This window comes from Perca fluviatilis, chromosome 24 (assembly GCF_010015445.1).
Source record: "Perca fluviatilis chromosome 24, GENO_Pfluv_1.0, whole genome shotgun sequence".
Classification (NCBI taxonomy): Eukaryota; Metazoa; Chordata; class Actinopteri; order Perciformes; family Percidae; genus Perca; species Perca fluviatilis.
In genome coordinates, this window is record NC_053135.1 from 10,952,619 (window position 1) to 10,967,119 (window position 14,501).

General features: G+C 39.2%; 1 protein-coding gene and 1 long non-coding RNA gene across 3 annotated transcripts in view; both read right to left on the bottom strand.

Moving 5' to 3' along the window:
- LOC120554116 (immunoglobulin superfamily member 10-like) overlaps positions 1-14,501 on the bottom strand; it is a 32,555-nt gene that overhangs the window by 4,298 nt on the left and 13,756 nt on the right. Inside the window, exons 4-10 of one of the 2 annotated variants that reach the window (XM_039792735.1) lie at positions 14,326-14,364; positions 11,939-12,277; positions 6,750-7,088; positions 917-1,255; positions 547-834; positions 436-474; positions 261-359 (exon numbers count right to left, since the gene is read on the bottom strand). In XM_039792735.1, the coding sequence (XP_039648669.1) occupies positions 261-359; positions 436-474; positions 547-834; positions 917-1,255; positions 6,750-7,088; positions 11,939-12,277; positions 14,326-14,364 (1,482 nt within the window). The remainder of the gene's footprint in view (positions 1-260; positions 360-435; positions 475-546; positions 835-916; positions 1,256-6,749; positions 7,089-11,938; positions 12,278-14,325; positions 14,365-14,501) is intronic. The other variant, XM_039792736.1, reaches the window with a different exon arrangement.
- On the bottom strand, positions 5,292-5,672 carry LOC120554121. Its single transcript, XR_005638318.1, has 3 exons — positions 5,608-5,672; positions 5,418-5,509; positions 5,292-5,335 (listed from the first exon to the last, which is right to left on the bottom strand). It is a non-coding gene; the product is annotated as an uncharacterized LOC120554121 (long non-coding RNA).

A 14,501-nucleotide genomic window follows, 5' to 3' on the forward strand; every position in this document is an offset into this window, starting at 1 on the left:
GCCATAAGTCATTCGTAATTCATAAATCCTTATCTATGAACTGGGACAGACATGTTCTCTGTGTCGTATTGAAATATCCGAGTCCAACTGTCTTCATTCAGGGACTTCGGCCTTGAGGGTTATTCTGTGTCACTAAATAGCTCGCGCCTTAATGATGGAGAGGATACTTTAGGGTAGATGTGATGGTTTTTTTCACAGTAACCTTTTCTCTTTTTTTTTTTTTTTTTTTTTTTTTTGAGACAGATGAGAGACAGATGTTGAGTTCCAGTGTTTTCTTATGAGCCAGATGCAGACGGTGATGATTACAGCAAGACAAACACCGGCCATTACCACAGACAACACAAGGATCACAGTGAAATCTGGGAGAGAAGAGAAAAAAAATCATTAAGACTCAACATTCAATGCTGACTTGGGGCCACCTAAAGGTTAACTTACTGTGATCACTGTTATCAGACCAAGATTTCTCATCAAAACCTAAAAAAAAAAGACATGAGCTATATAGTATGTATCAATCTATAAATCTGTATCTTTAGAAGTGTTTCTCACCATCAGCAGACGGCTGTCTGATCTCAGGAATCATGGTAAACACCTCTATCTGAGGACCAGAGAGCACTCGCACTGCACATCCAACCTTTCGTGCTGTGCTGCGAGGGCAAGGCAGCACAGCTGTAGTGGTGACAGTGACTGTACCGTTGGTGTTGGTGACACTGGAAGAGTTGTGGTGAGGGACAGTCAGTGTAACTGTGGGAGCAGGTCGACCTGTGGCCGAGCAGGACACTACTGCCTCTTCAGGAGAGTTGGATTCTCCAACATGGAGAATGGCTTCATGCAGCTCTGCAAAGATCATATACTGTATTTTAAAAATCTCATATGAATGATCACGTAAATGTCTCTGATAACACAGTTAGGTTCTTACCATAGAGTAGGAGGCAGGTTGTAGCAGTGAGAGCTCCTTCAGGGTAGGTGTTAAACAAACAGAGATAGCATCCTTCATCCTGCTCCGTCACCTTCCTGATGACTATGGAGCTGTTCTGTAGTCCAGCACATTTAAACTCCACTTTCTCTTCAAAACCAGCATTCACCTTTTGACCAAAGTATTTGTTGTAAGTAGCTAAATTCTTCTCCCCATAAGGTAATAGTTTCTGCCATGTGACCTGCCGAACATCTTTAGATTGCATCAGCTGACAGTTTAACTGAGCCTCTTCTCCCACTGCTGCCATCACAGTCTGCTGGGTTTCTATCAGAGAGGTTAGACCTGCAGGAAACACAACTCAAACATTAATAAGATACTCCACAGAATTCACTTCACTGGGTAAACATGTTATGAATGGGATTCTCATCAGTATCTATCTGTATTGCACACTAATAGCCTGGGTAGCTATGTTTACATCACCTGGACCACTACACACACATTACACATTTGTGGAAAGAGATCACAAGACATTATCTGGCTGAACTGGACATCACTGAAGACCATAACACACTGGGAAACTTATATGGTACAATAGATTGATGTATGTGTGTGTTTATGTGAGCGACATATATTTTCTCTTCTTTTCAACACGTCTTATTGTTGTAATTCGTGTTATTATCATAAGTAGTGGTAATATTAGTTGTGGTATTAATATTATGGATATTGATATTCATATTGACAGACTGAATCTAACTGTCAATCCCTCATAAATCCCAATCAGGTCTGGGAGCAGTTTTGAAGGGATCAAGCACACAATGGGCCAGCCCTCTACGACGGGCGACCCAAAGCAATGCCAATATCAGTCAAAATAAACACCAAACAAACAAATTTATAAATAAATAGCAATATTGAAAACAGAGTAACTAATCAAAATTTTAATTCATGCAAAATATTATATAAAATATGAATTAACCAATGCAAAATGATAAACCAACATAGCAAATAATAATAATATAATGATAACTTTATTCAGGACAAAAATGGAAAGTCCAAAGTACATTAAAAATGACAATATTTACAAACATAACAATAAATATACAGTACAATTCATATAAATTAATAAAAGGTCAACAACCTTCACCAGTAATATATACAAAAAGGAGCGCCAATGTCTCCACAGTCTAGATACATACCTGACAGAGCTCAAGCCAAAGCTTGTATAATTCTGTTTTGTGAGACAGACATTCTACACATGTATCAATAAATAAGGTTTCTTATTAAGGCAGAACAGGTAGGCACACCATCACTAACAAACATTTGACTAGCACTACACCATCTCGGTTGTTTTAGAAGCAGTCTCATGCCATTATTAGACGCTACATTCAGTCTCTGCATGTTCTTTTTGCTGACCGCCACAAGTGGGCAGTATATAGTGGTGTACAGAACGCTGAGCACATGCCAAATTTACGTGAAATCACATTAGCCTGAGCATACATCTAGCGACACTGTCTGTTGATGTCCTTATCATCTGATAAATCATTGACAATATGATGATCTCATCACACACTTAAAGGGCAGCCGTAGATAAAAAGAAATCAGGAAATACTAATTTCCTGTCTTCTTTCCTTCTAACAATCATAATATTGCTCTTATTTGCATTATATTTGATATCGAAATCCACACCCTACTGAGAAGAAACAAAACAAAATGCAAAGCGTCGTTACGCAACTACATTAAACATACAGGAGTCACAGCTGATTTTTGTAGTTGAATAAAAACAGATCACACCGTGCGACAGTAGGCTATAAGTTCAGGAAACACACATGACTGTTTCATCTTCTTTCTCACCTTCCTGAAAGACTCCAAACGCTCCCAACGCACTAAGGAAGACTGCACAGTCTGCCATCTTTGTTTCACAGCCGGGCTAATTGTCAAAAGTGGAAGTTGTCCGTACGCTGCGCGCGCAGGTGTACACAGGTAACTTCCAGCGGTGCCAAATAAAGTCTATTCACCAACAATGAAAACGGGGACATATCTCCGTCAAGTTGGTGCAGTCAACAGGGAGATTGGCTACAAAGTTACTGTACAACGATGCCGGGCCTTTGTTGATGAGGGCCAGCTGCAGTCGGGAAGAAACAGGCCTTTTATACACTTATTTTTAACTTACGTCAGTGCGAAGATTTTAAGTGACTTTTCCGCATCAAATTTTTCATTTGTTTAACATTCCTTAAATAAAGGACCAATATACAAACAATGTGAAAACATAAACATGATAATGAAATGTTATTCAAATGGAACGGTATACAAATTATAAAACCTAATTTTTGGAAACACTCACGCGTTTTAGTTTATGTCTGAGTGTCTGAGTACTGGTGCTGCAGTCTTGAGGGTTATTCTGTGTTACATTGTTGACACTGATGACACAATGAACATGCTGACTATAAGGGGCACGATGATGGCTTCATGTACAAATATATGTAGAGAGCAGAGGTGGGTAGAGTAGCCAAAAATTGTACTCAAGTAAAAGTACTGTTACTTCAGAATAATATGACTCAAGTAAAAGTAAAAAGTAGTCATCCAAATAATTACTTGAGTAAGAGTAAAAAAGTACTTGTAACTGTAACTGAGTAACTGTTGAGTAACGTCTGATTTATTTTTTAACACAAGCATTCAATCAGACGGACAAAAATACAAAATAATCATATGTAGGCAAATTATAGTTCATCCAATCAATTAAATACATTTAAATGAATGAATTAATTACAAAATAGTTTAAATTAAAATAATCCAGGTAAATTCAAGTACTTAAAAAATAAAATCAATAAAATAATAATACATAAGCACAAGTAACACAAATTTCCAAACCTTTATACTTTTTTTTACCAGGCTCTGCAGGCAGAACTAGAACAAGGTAATGTAGCTGCTGTTTGGCACTTTTACTAAGGTAAACATGCTTTCAATCACAAAGGTGGATCACTTGTTATCGGGTTCAATCGCCGTGGTAACTCATGCTGGACGCCTAACCTGGTCGGGAGCAGGTTATGTTGGAGATCAGAGATCAACCGGTGTAAAAGCACCGCCTACAATACTCGATTGATAACGGCGTCACCGTTCTTAGAAGATCAGGCGGAGCTCGGTGCGCGGAGAGAGAGAGAGAGAGAGAGAGAGAGAGAGAGAGAGAGAGAGAGAGAGAGAGAGAGAGAGTGCGCTCATACAAAAAACATTTAGAGACCGACAGCCCCGTTAACATTTCCTGATGGGTATATTTGCCGTGTGTAATGCGCACGACGGTTTGAATTATGTTTTTTATATTTTTTTATTTGCTCTCACGATGGCTACCTCTGCCAGGGTTGCAAATGAAATAAAAGGCTAAAGCAACTGCAGTTTATGGAAAGTACAAGTGTAATTATGGTCAGATCTTGTGCCTGACTGATGGGGAAGTGATATTTATAAGAGTTGTGCGCATCTACAGCGTCGGCTATTTTTTTTGCCAGCTGTCATCCTGTTTTAGGAAGCAGCGACTGTATTGCGTTTTGCCTGTAAAACCGTGTCTGTGTTCTTCATATTTATGTAGAATTATAGTTTGCTCTTCTTATGTAAAATATGTGGCTATTGGTCGTGTTGTGCAAACATCACCTCTTTTATGTGAACACGTGCCGCTAGATTGGGAAACCCTGGGTTGATTGAACTAGTTGTTAACCGCCGTTGTATATGTCAGTGGTCATGAAACAGCTTGCGGGCCGCGGTTGTTAGGTGAGGTGAAGCCGGGGAACTGAAAGAGATCCAGGATGTTGATCTGGCCTCTGGGCTGGTCCTCCTCGTCTGGGTCTGCATATTGCCGATGGTTGATTCTGACATTGCCATTTTTGTTTTGCTGCGACTGTAAACTAACCCGTCTGTCACCGTCCCCGCCGCTGAGTTTGAGTATGGGCACGAGACGAGACTGCACAACTACGTTTGATTGGTGAAACACAGTCACGTGGTAGAGCCTTTAGCGGAAGTCTCTCTCTCTGTCAAAATAAAACATAAAAATGAGGCGAACGCGGGGGATGACGCGTAGAATACCAAAGAGGTAAAAAGAAAAGTAACGAGCTCATTGTAGCCTAATGTAGCGGAGTAAGAGTACATTTTCTTCTTCACAAATCTACTCAAGTAAAAGTAAAAAGTATAGTGATTTTAAACTACTCCTATCATTTTTTCAAAAACTTACTCAAGTAAATGTAACGGAGTAAATGTAACTCGTTACTACCCACCTCTGGTAGAGAGACAAGATGGTATAGAAAAAAAGGGGTGCATAACATTTAAATCATTTAGTGAAGTATTAAATATGTGTTAATAACAATTAGGAAAGTGTCTTACTCATCAGGTTCTTGGATGCTTGTGTTGTCCGTCATGTTCTCCTCAGAGTCCCTGTGTGACAGACTGAAGGATTTAACAACAGTAGAGCAGGACAGACATTTATCACCTATCATAGATTGAGACAGATAGTGACTAAAAGAAGTACCTGTTGGGATTTTTTTTGTCTAAGCCTGGCAGTGATGATGACAGCAGCAACACAAACACAGGCTACCACAGACAATATGATCCAAGTCCTACCTTTAAGGAAAACGGGAAAAAAAGTTGATATGATAAACAACAGTTATTAAACGATTGAATGGGAATAGGCCTAGGCCTACATCTGAACATTAACTTACTGCGATCACTATTATTAGTTTCAGATTCCTCATCAATACCTAAAAAAGAAAAGAAAAGACATGATCTATATAGTATGTATCAATCCATAAATCTGTATCTTTAGAAGTGTTTCTCACCATCAGCAGACGGCTGTCTGATCTCAGGAATCATGGTAAACACCTCTATCTGAGGACCAGAGAGCACTCGCACTGCACATCCAACCTGTGTGCTGTTGCCATGGAGACGAGGCAGCACAGCTGTAGTGGTGACAGTGACTGTACCGTTGGTGTTGGTGACACTGGAAGAGTTGCGGTGAGGGACAGTCAGTGTAACTGTGGGAGCAGGTCGACCTGTGGCCGAGCAGGACACTACTGCCTCTTCAGGAGAGTTGGATTCTCCAACATGGAGAATGGCTTCATGCAGCTCTGGAAAGAGCATATACAGTATCTCAGAAAAGTGAGTACACCCCTCACATTTTAATAAATATTTCATTATATCTTTTAATGGGACAACACTGAAGAAATTACACTTTGCTACAATGTAAAGTATTAAGTGTACAGCTTGTATAACAGTGTAAATGTGCAGTCCCCTCAAAATAACTCAAAACACAGCCATTAATGTCTAAACTGCTGGCATCAAAAGTGAGTCCACCCCTATGTTAAATTCCCATAGAGGCAGGCAGATTTTTATTTTTAAAGGCCAGTTATTTAATGGATCCAGGATACTATGCATCCTGATAAAGTTCCCTTGGCCTTTGGAATTAAAATAGCCCCACATCATCACATAGCCTTCACCATACCTAGAGATTGGCATGGGGTACTTTCCATAAAATAATCTACTTTCCATAAAATCATCTCTCAATGCAAATCAAACCAGCTATTAGGCTAACTGACATAAAACCATGCCAATCTCCAGGTATAATGAAGGGCATGTCATGTGTTGAGTTATTGTGAGAGGACAGCACATTTACACTGTTATACAAGTTGTACACTTAATACTTGTAATTTCTTCAGTGTTGTCCCATTAAAAGATATAATGAAATATTTACTAAAATGTGAGGGGTGTACTCACTTTTCTGAGATACTGTATTTTAAAAATATCATATGAAAATATCACATGAATGACCATGTAAATGTCTCTGATAACACAGTTAGGTTCTTACCATAGAGAAGGAGGCAGGTTGTAGCAGTGAGAGCTCCTTCAGGGTAGGTGTTAAACAAACAGCGATAGCATCCTTCATCCTGCTCCGTCACCTTCCTGATGACTATGGAGCTGTTCTGTAGTCCAGCACATTTAAACTCCACTTTCTCTTCAAAACCAGCATTCACCTTTTGACCAAAGTATTTGTTGTAAGTAGCTAGATTCTTCTCCCCCTCAGGTAATAGTTTCTGCCATGTGACCTGCAGAACCTCTTTAGATTGCATCAGCTGACAGTTTAACTGAGCCTCTTCTCCCACTGCTGCCATCACAGTCTGCTGGGTTTCTATCAGAGAGGTTAGACCTGCAGGAGATGACAGGTTTAGAGGTGGAGTGTGTAACACAGCATATTTCTTCACTTCAAATAACCCAAAACCAACTAAAACAGGATATATGGGGAAAGGGGGAGATATCTTCCAGTAATGAGAGTGAGGCTGCATGTTATCTGTGGTCCATATGCTGAATTTACACTGGGGGTTTTAACGTTACGCTGCGTTACGGCTTTTGTCTATATAGGCTATAAATCCAGTGTTTTCTTATTTTGAATGTCTGAGTCCTCTCGTGCACTTAGAGCAGCAACTAACCCTTTATCAACCTGTGCAGGTACAGTAAGGAGATAAAAACACACCATCTGGGCAGAGAAAGTAGCCTACTGACAGCTGCTGTTTGGGACAGGACAGTCATCTATCTGGAACATGACGCAGCTTTAATAACACGAGGAATAAAACAGTACAAGTTCTACGAGCACCACGTGGATCCAGGTCAGACCCTGGAAAATAGGGCAGATGTTCCCGTGCGCATGTTGTGGTTACTTGGCGCACAAGTGAAGTCTCATTTGTTTAGGCATTTGCAAGATGATAAAAAAAAGTGAATTTAACATAACATACTTTCTAAATGAACCGCCCAAAACATTACATGACAATAAACACTAAAAACACAGGAGTCACACATCAGTCCTGAGGCTACATTATATAGACTTAGGCTAAATTAAATTAAATGAGGCTACTGTATCATCTCTTTCTCACCTTTGTGAAAGACTCCCAACGCACAAAGGAACTGTAGGACTGCGCGGAGGACCATCGTCTCTGGTATTTTAATATACTGCCCAAATGTGTGACAGTTTGCCGCAGGTCTGATGGTATCATAGTTATGGTATCCACCTTCACTGTGGCCCAAATAAAAATGGATGACTCTGCCCAACAATTTATTGTACTGGTTTGCATGTGTTTGTTTTTTTTACAGCCATGAAATATGTGACTAAACCTCTGCATTCTCATCTGATGCATCCCACTCCTCTGTTATGGTGTGGTGGCCATTTCAGTAGATTTACTCACTAACATTGTTGTGGAAACACAACAAACATGGAAACTAAATGCACACTTCCTGCATTACTTCAAATACTAAGTTACTCATCTAGTGCGCGGTGGTTTATGGGATGAGTAGCTCCTTCGCTCTGAAATGACGATATGTACATACGTTGTATCAACAGTCCCGCCCCTCCTCTTCCTCGTTTTTCTCCTACGGGGGTAGAGAGGGAAGGAGGTGTTTCTTCTTCCTCTTCTTCTGAATTTCTGGCAGACTGATGTGTATGTTATAGGGGCAAGGGTTTAATATATGACCTTATTTCTTCTATTTCTTAGTTAATATATCCATGTTTAGATGGTGTGTCACTTTATTTCTCCTACAAATACTGGTGATACTGTTTTATCATAATGTACACAACACACAAGTATGATTGTTCATATTGTAAACTATGTTGACATGATAATATAACTCCATAAAATACACCCCTACAACAAAAAATACATTATATATATATATATATATATATATATATATATATATATATTAGAGAGAGAGAGAGAGAGAGAGAGAGAAAGAGAACCCTATAACCCAGAACATGGGTTACTCTTTGAAAAATAACCCAGCAACCCAAACAATCCAGGAATTGGGTCAAAATATTAGCCCTATAACCCAGAAAATGGTTACTCTCTGAAAAAATAACCCATCATTTTAACCCAACACAAATAACCCAGAAACTGCGTTGAAGAAATAACCCAGGAGTTTTTAGAGTGCACCAAGTACGCGCACGTGGGCGCACAAACACGTCTGAATAGCATTCATTTATCATTTCTGTATCCACTACTCATATCTAGGCTGCATTACTAACACTACAGTATCTTACAGTTCTGTGTTGACATGTTTAATTTTAAAGATAAATAGACCTACCAATCACACTACAACAGAGTGGCACCATAAACATGTCTAAAGCTTCCATATTTTATTTTTTCAGTGCTCAAGAAGAGACTGTACCTCCAAAAGCATTTATAGGCTATACAACAGAAAACAATGCAGACTCAAAAATAAAGTCACAGTATAAAGTTACAACAAAATTAAAATACATACGCCTGCAACTCAAATGCTAATACTGACTTGAGACCACCTAAAGGTTAACTTACTGTGACCACTGTTGTCAGACCTAGATTTCTCATCAAAACCTGAAAAATAAAAAACACATGAGCTATAAAGTATTTATCAATCTATAAATCTGTATCTCTGGAAGTGTTTCTCACCATCAGCAGACGGCATATATTTGTTGTTGGTGCAGTCAACAGGGAGATTGGCTACAAAGTTACTGTAGGTATAACGATATCGATTTTTAGATGTTTTGTGGTGTTTGAACTTTTTTTCTGTGTCGGCATATAGACAACATCTCACTTGCATAAATGAATATCATTATTATTAATAAAAAGTCTATGTAAAGCCAACAGTTTAAGGAGTAGCCTATTAATATACTTACACCCTGCCTGTCAAATAACCAAATTTTGTTTTGGCCACGGTATTTGAATGTGCATGATCTAGATGGATAGAGAGATTATAAATCCAGGGCAACAATAACATGTGAATGCCAGTAAAACCCCATTTATCACACAAACTTTTTATAAAAACTGTTTTATTAACAAAAAAACTACCTCAGATGTGCAAAGTAAAAAATTGTGAATGGGAAATAAAAACATGCAATCTAAAATGAGATAATTAGACATACTGGTAAACCTCAATAGCCACAGATTAATAGAGTTAATAAATAAGTATAAAGTTCATTGCGTTGGTGTATCGCCTGACGTCAGATGTGGATGAGGACAGAGTCAGTGCCAGTGGGGGTGTTGGGGGGGGGGTCCCGGGCCTTTGTTGATGAGGCCAGCTGCAGTCAGGAAGAAACAGGTTTTGCGCTATTCTCCGACGTGAACTCTATGATCACCGCTGATATATAGGGGTCCTTTTATAAACTTATTTTTAGCTTACATCAATGCAAAGATTTTAAGTGACCTTTTTGCATCAAATTTTTCATTTGTTTGACATTCCTTAAATAAAGGACCAATATACAAACAATGTGAAAACATAAAAATGATAATGAAATGCTATTAAAAAGATCCTATAAACATGGAACGGTATACTAAATATAAAACCTATATTTTTTGGAACACTCTCACGTTTTTTAGTGTCTGAGTACTGGTGCTGTAGTCTTGAGGGTTATTCTGTGTTACATTGTTGACACAGATCAAAATCAAGTCTTCTTACTATTGAAGGTGACGGCTCTGGCTTGTCACTTGTCGGACTTTTCTCAGGAGGTGTCCGTTTTCTGATCTGATTGTCCTGCGTGACTACACACGTATGGACCCTTGAGAAGAAAAAGACGCTCACATTATTACATGATGCCATACATATTTCTATAACTAAATTCCTCTGAACAACAGGAATGAACATGCTGACTGTGAGAGCACAATGATGGCTTCATGTACAAATATATGTAGAGAGACAAGGTGGTATAGAAAAAAAGAATTCTGAAATAGACAGAGTGCAGAACATTTCAAAAATGTAATGAAGTATTAAATATGTGTAAGTTAATAACAATTAGAAAGTGTCTTATACTCATCAGGTTCTTGGATGCTTGTGTTGTCCGTCTTGTTCTCCTCAGAGTCCCTGTGTGACAGACTGAAGGATTTAAGAACAGTTAGAGCAGGACAGACATTTATCAATTATTTATTTACTGGTTCCTATGTTTTCGTATAAGCATCACGGTGATGATTACAGCAGAACATTTGCAATGACTAAATGAAACTGAACAGGTAATATGAATAAACATGCTGACAATGAGTAACAGTGATCCAAAAATAAAGAGATAAAGTGATATTCATTACAATTACATTATGCCGTAAATATCCGATTATCCAGGAAGTTAAAAGGATAATAAGTTGATATATGGCAAAATGTGACAATATACAACAGAGTGTAGACAGGTCAAATCATTTTGTGAGTGTGAAGTGAAGGATGACAAGTAAAGTGTCTTACTTAATAGTATCATGGATTGCAGTTGGAGACATCTCATCCACCTCCCTGTGTGACAGACTGAAGGATTTAAGATCAGTTAGAGCAGGACAGACATGTATCACCTATCATAGAGTGAGACAGATAGTGACTAAAAGCAGTACCTGTTGTGATTTTTTTGTCTAAGCATGATGGCAGTGATGATGACAGCAGCAACAACACAAACAAAGACTACCACAGACAATATGATCCAAGTCCTACCTTTAAGGAAAAATGGGAAACATTTTGATATGATAAACAACAGTTATTAAACGATTGAATGGTAATACATCTGAACATTAACTTACTGCGATCACTATTATTAGTTTCAGATTCCTCATCAAAACCTAAAAAAAAAGAAAAGACATGATCTATGAAGTATGTATCAATCCATAAATCTGTATCTTTAGAAGTGTTTCTCACCATCAGCAGACGGCTGTCTGATCTCAGGAATCATGGTAAACACCTCTATCTGAGGACCAGAGAGCACTCGCACTGCACATCCAACCTGTGTGCTGTTGCCATGGAGACGAGGCAGCACAGCTGTAGTGGTGACAGTGACTGTACCGTTGGTGTTGGTGACACTGGAAGAGTTGTGGTGAGAGACAGTCAGTGTAACTGTGGGAGCAGGTCGACCTGTGGCCGAGCAGGACACTACTGCCTCTTCAGGAGAGTTGGATTCTCCAACATGGAGAATGGCTTCATGCAGCTCTGGAAAGAGCATATTAAAAAATATATATGATCTGAATGACCATGTAAATGTCTCTGATAACACAGTTAGGTTCTTACCATAGAGAAGGAGGCAGGTTGTAGCAGTGAGAGCTCCTTCAGGGTAGGTGTTAAACAAACAGAGATAGCATCCTTCATCCTGCTCCATCACCTTCCTGATGACTATGGAGCTGTTCTGTAGTCCAGCACATTTAAACTCCACATTGTTTCTAAAGTCAGGATTCACTGTTTGACCAAATTTGTTGCTGTAAGTAGCTAGATTCTTCTCCCCCTCAGGTAATAGTTTCTGCCATGTGACCTGCAGAACATCTTTAGATTGCATCAGCTGACAGTTTAACTGAGCCTCTTCTCCCACTGCTGCCATCACAGTCTGCTGGGTTTCTATCACAGAGGTTAGACCTGCAGGAGATGACAGTTTGAGAGGTGGAGTGCGTAACACAGCATATTTAGTTTAGTTTATTATTGGATGTTTATTATTAGTTTATAATGTCGTGGACAGTCCCCTTTAATTAACTATACAGTAAAAGGAGCAGCTTTTGCCTCAACGGCTAATTTCCAGCTGTAGTCCCCGGCCAGCTAACAATAGGCATCCTAGAATACAATGGTTAACACATTATATATACATATATATATGTATATATATATGTATATATATACACACACACACACACACACACACACACACACACACATACATCTATAATAATAGCAGGCCTAAGCAAAAAAGGTTAAAACATAAAACATACAAAGAAGTGGCACACAAACAAACAGGCACAAATAATGGCAATGGCATTAAAGCAGTCCGTGCAGTCCATCAATAAGAAGGAGACAAGAGAAAGGAGAAAAGTCTCAGAGGCCACATTGAAAGCACATACAAGACATAACGGAGGCAGGCAGCAGAGATGGAGCGACAGCAACAATGACTATGTCACATCGAACACACACCACATTTGACAGATTGATGTGTGCAGTAATAGTTATCGGACTGCCAGCTTTAAGGTGTGTTGTAAAGGTGGAATATGTATGTATATCTTTGATTGTAGTGGGCAATGAATTCCAGTTTTGTAATACCGTAACAGAAAATGATAATTGGCCAAATGTACTTTTCCTGAATGGAATGAGAAGGTCACCTCGTGTGGTGCTTCTAGTGATCTGATGCTGTTGTTACGTTGTGTTATGAAAGAGTTCAAAGGAGGAGGAGCAGTGTTATGCATTTCTTCACTTCAAATAATCCAAACCCAACAAAAATAGGATATATGGGGAAAGGGGAACATATCTTCCAGTAATGAGAGTGAGGCTGCATGTTATCTGTGGTCCCATATGCTGAATTCACACTGTGGCTTTAACATTACGCTGCGCGACGGCCGGCTTTTGCTCCAGTGTTTTCTTATTTTGAATGTCTGTGTCCTCTCGTGCGCCTGGAGCAGCAACTAACCTTTATCAACCTGTGCAGCTACAGTAAGGAGATAGAAACACACCATCTGGGCAGAGAAAGTAGCCTACTGACAGCTGCTGTTTGGGACAGGACAGTCATCTATCTGGAACATTACGCAGCTTTAATAACACGAGGAATAAAACAGTACAAGTTCTACGGGCACCACGTGGATCCAGGTCAGACCCTGGAAAATAGGGCAGATGTTCCCGTGCGCATGTTGTGGTTACTTGGCGCACAAATGAAGTCTCGTTTGTTTAGGCATTTGTTTCTTTGCAAGATGTGATAAAAAAAAAGTGAATTTTAGCATTGAACAATGCAAACATTAACCACCCAAAACATTACACGACAATAAACACTAAAAACACAGGAGTCACACATCTGTACTTTCAGTCTAAGAACAACAGGCTACATTATATAGACTTAGGCTAAATTAAATGAGGCTTCTGTATCATCTCTTTCTCACCTTTGTGAAAGACTCCCAACGCACAAAGGAACTGTAGGACTGCACGGAGCGCCATCGTGTCTGAGTCTAATTTGAATCTACCGCCCAAAGTTGCCACAGGTCTGATGGTATCCACCTTTCTTGGCTGTGGCCCAATTAGGCCATACAGTGCAGGAGTGGCACCAAGTACGCGCACGTGGGCGCACAAACACGTCTGAATAGCATTCATTTATCATTTCTGTATCCACTACTCATATCTAGGCTGCATTACTAACACTACAGTATCTTACAGTGCTGTGTTGACATTTTTAATTTTAAAGATAAATAGATCTACCAATCACAACACAACAGAGTGGCACCATAAACATGTCTAAAGCTTCCATACTTTATTCTTTCAGTGCTCAAGAAGAGACTGTACCTCCAAAAGCATTTATAGGCTATACAACAGAAAACAATGCAGATTCAAAAATAAAGTCACAGTATAAAGTTACAACAAAATTAAAATAAATATGCCTGCAACTACACATCAAATGCTAAGACTGACTTGAGACCACCTAAAGGTTAACTTACTGTGACCACTGTTATCAGACCTAGATTTCTCATCAAAACCTGAAAATAAAGACATTAGCTATAAAGTATTTATCAATCTATAAATATGTATCTCTGGAAGTGTTCTCACCATCAGCAGACGGCATATACAGTATTTGTTGTTGGTGCAGTCAACAGGGAGGTTGGCTACAAAGTCA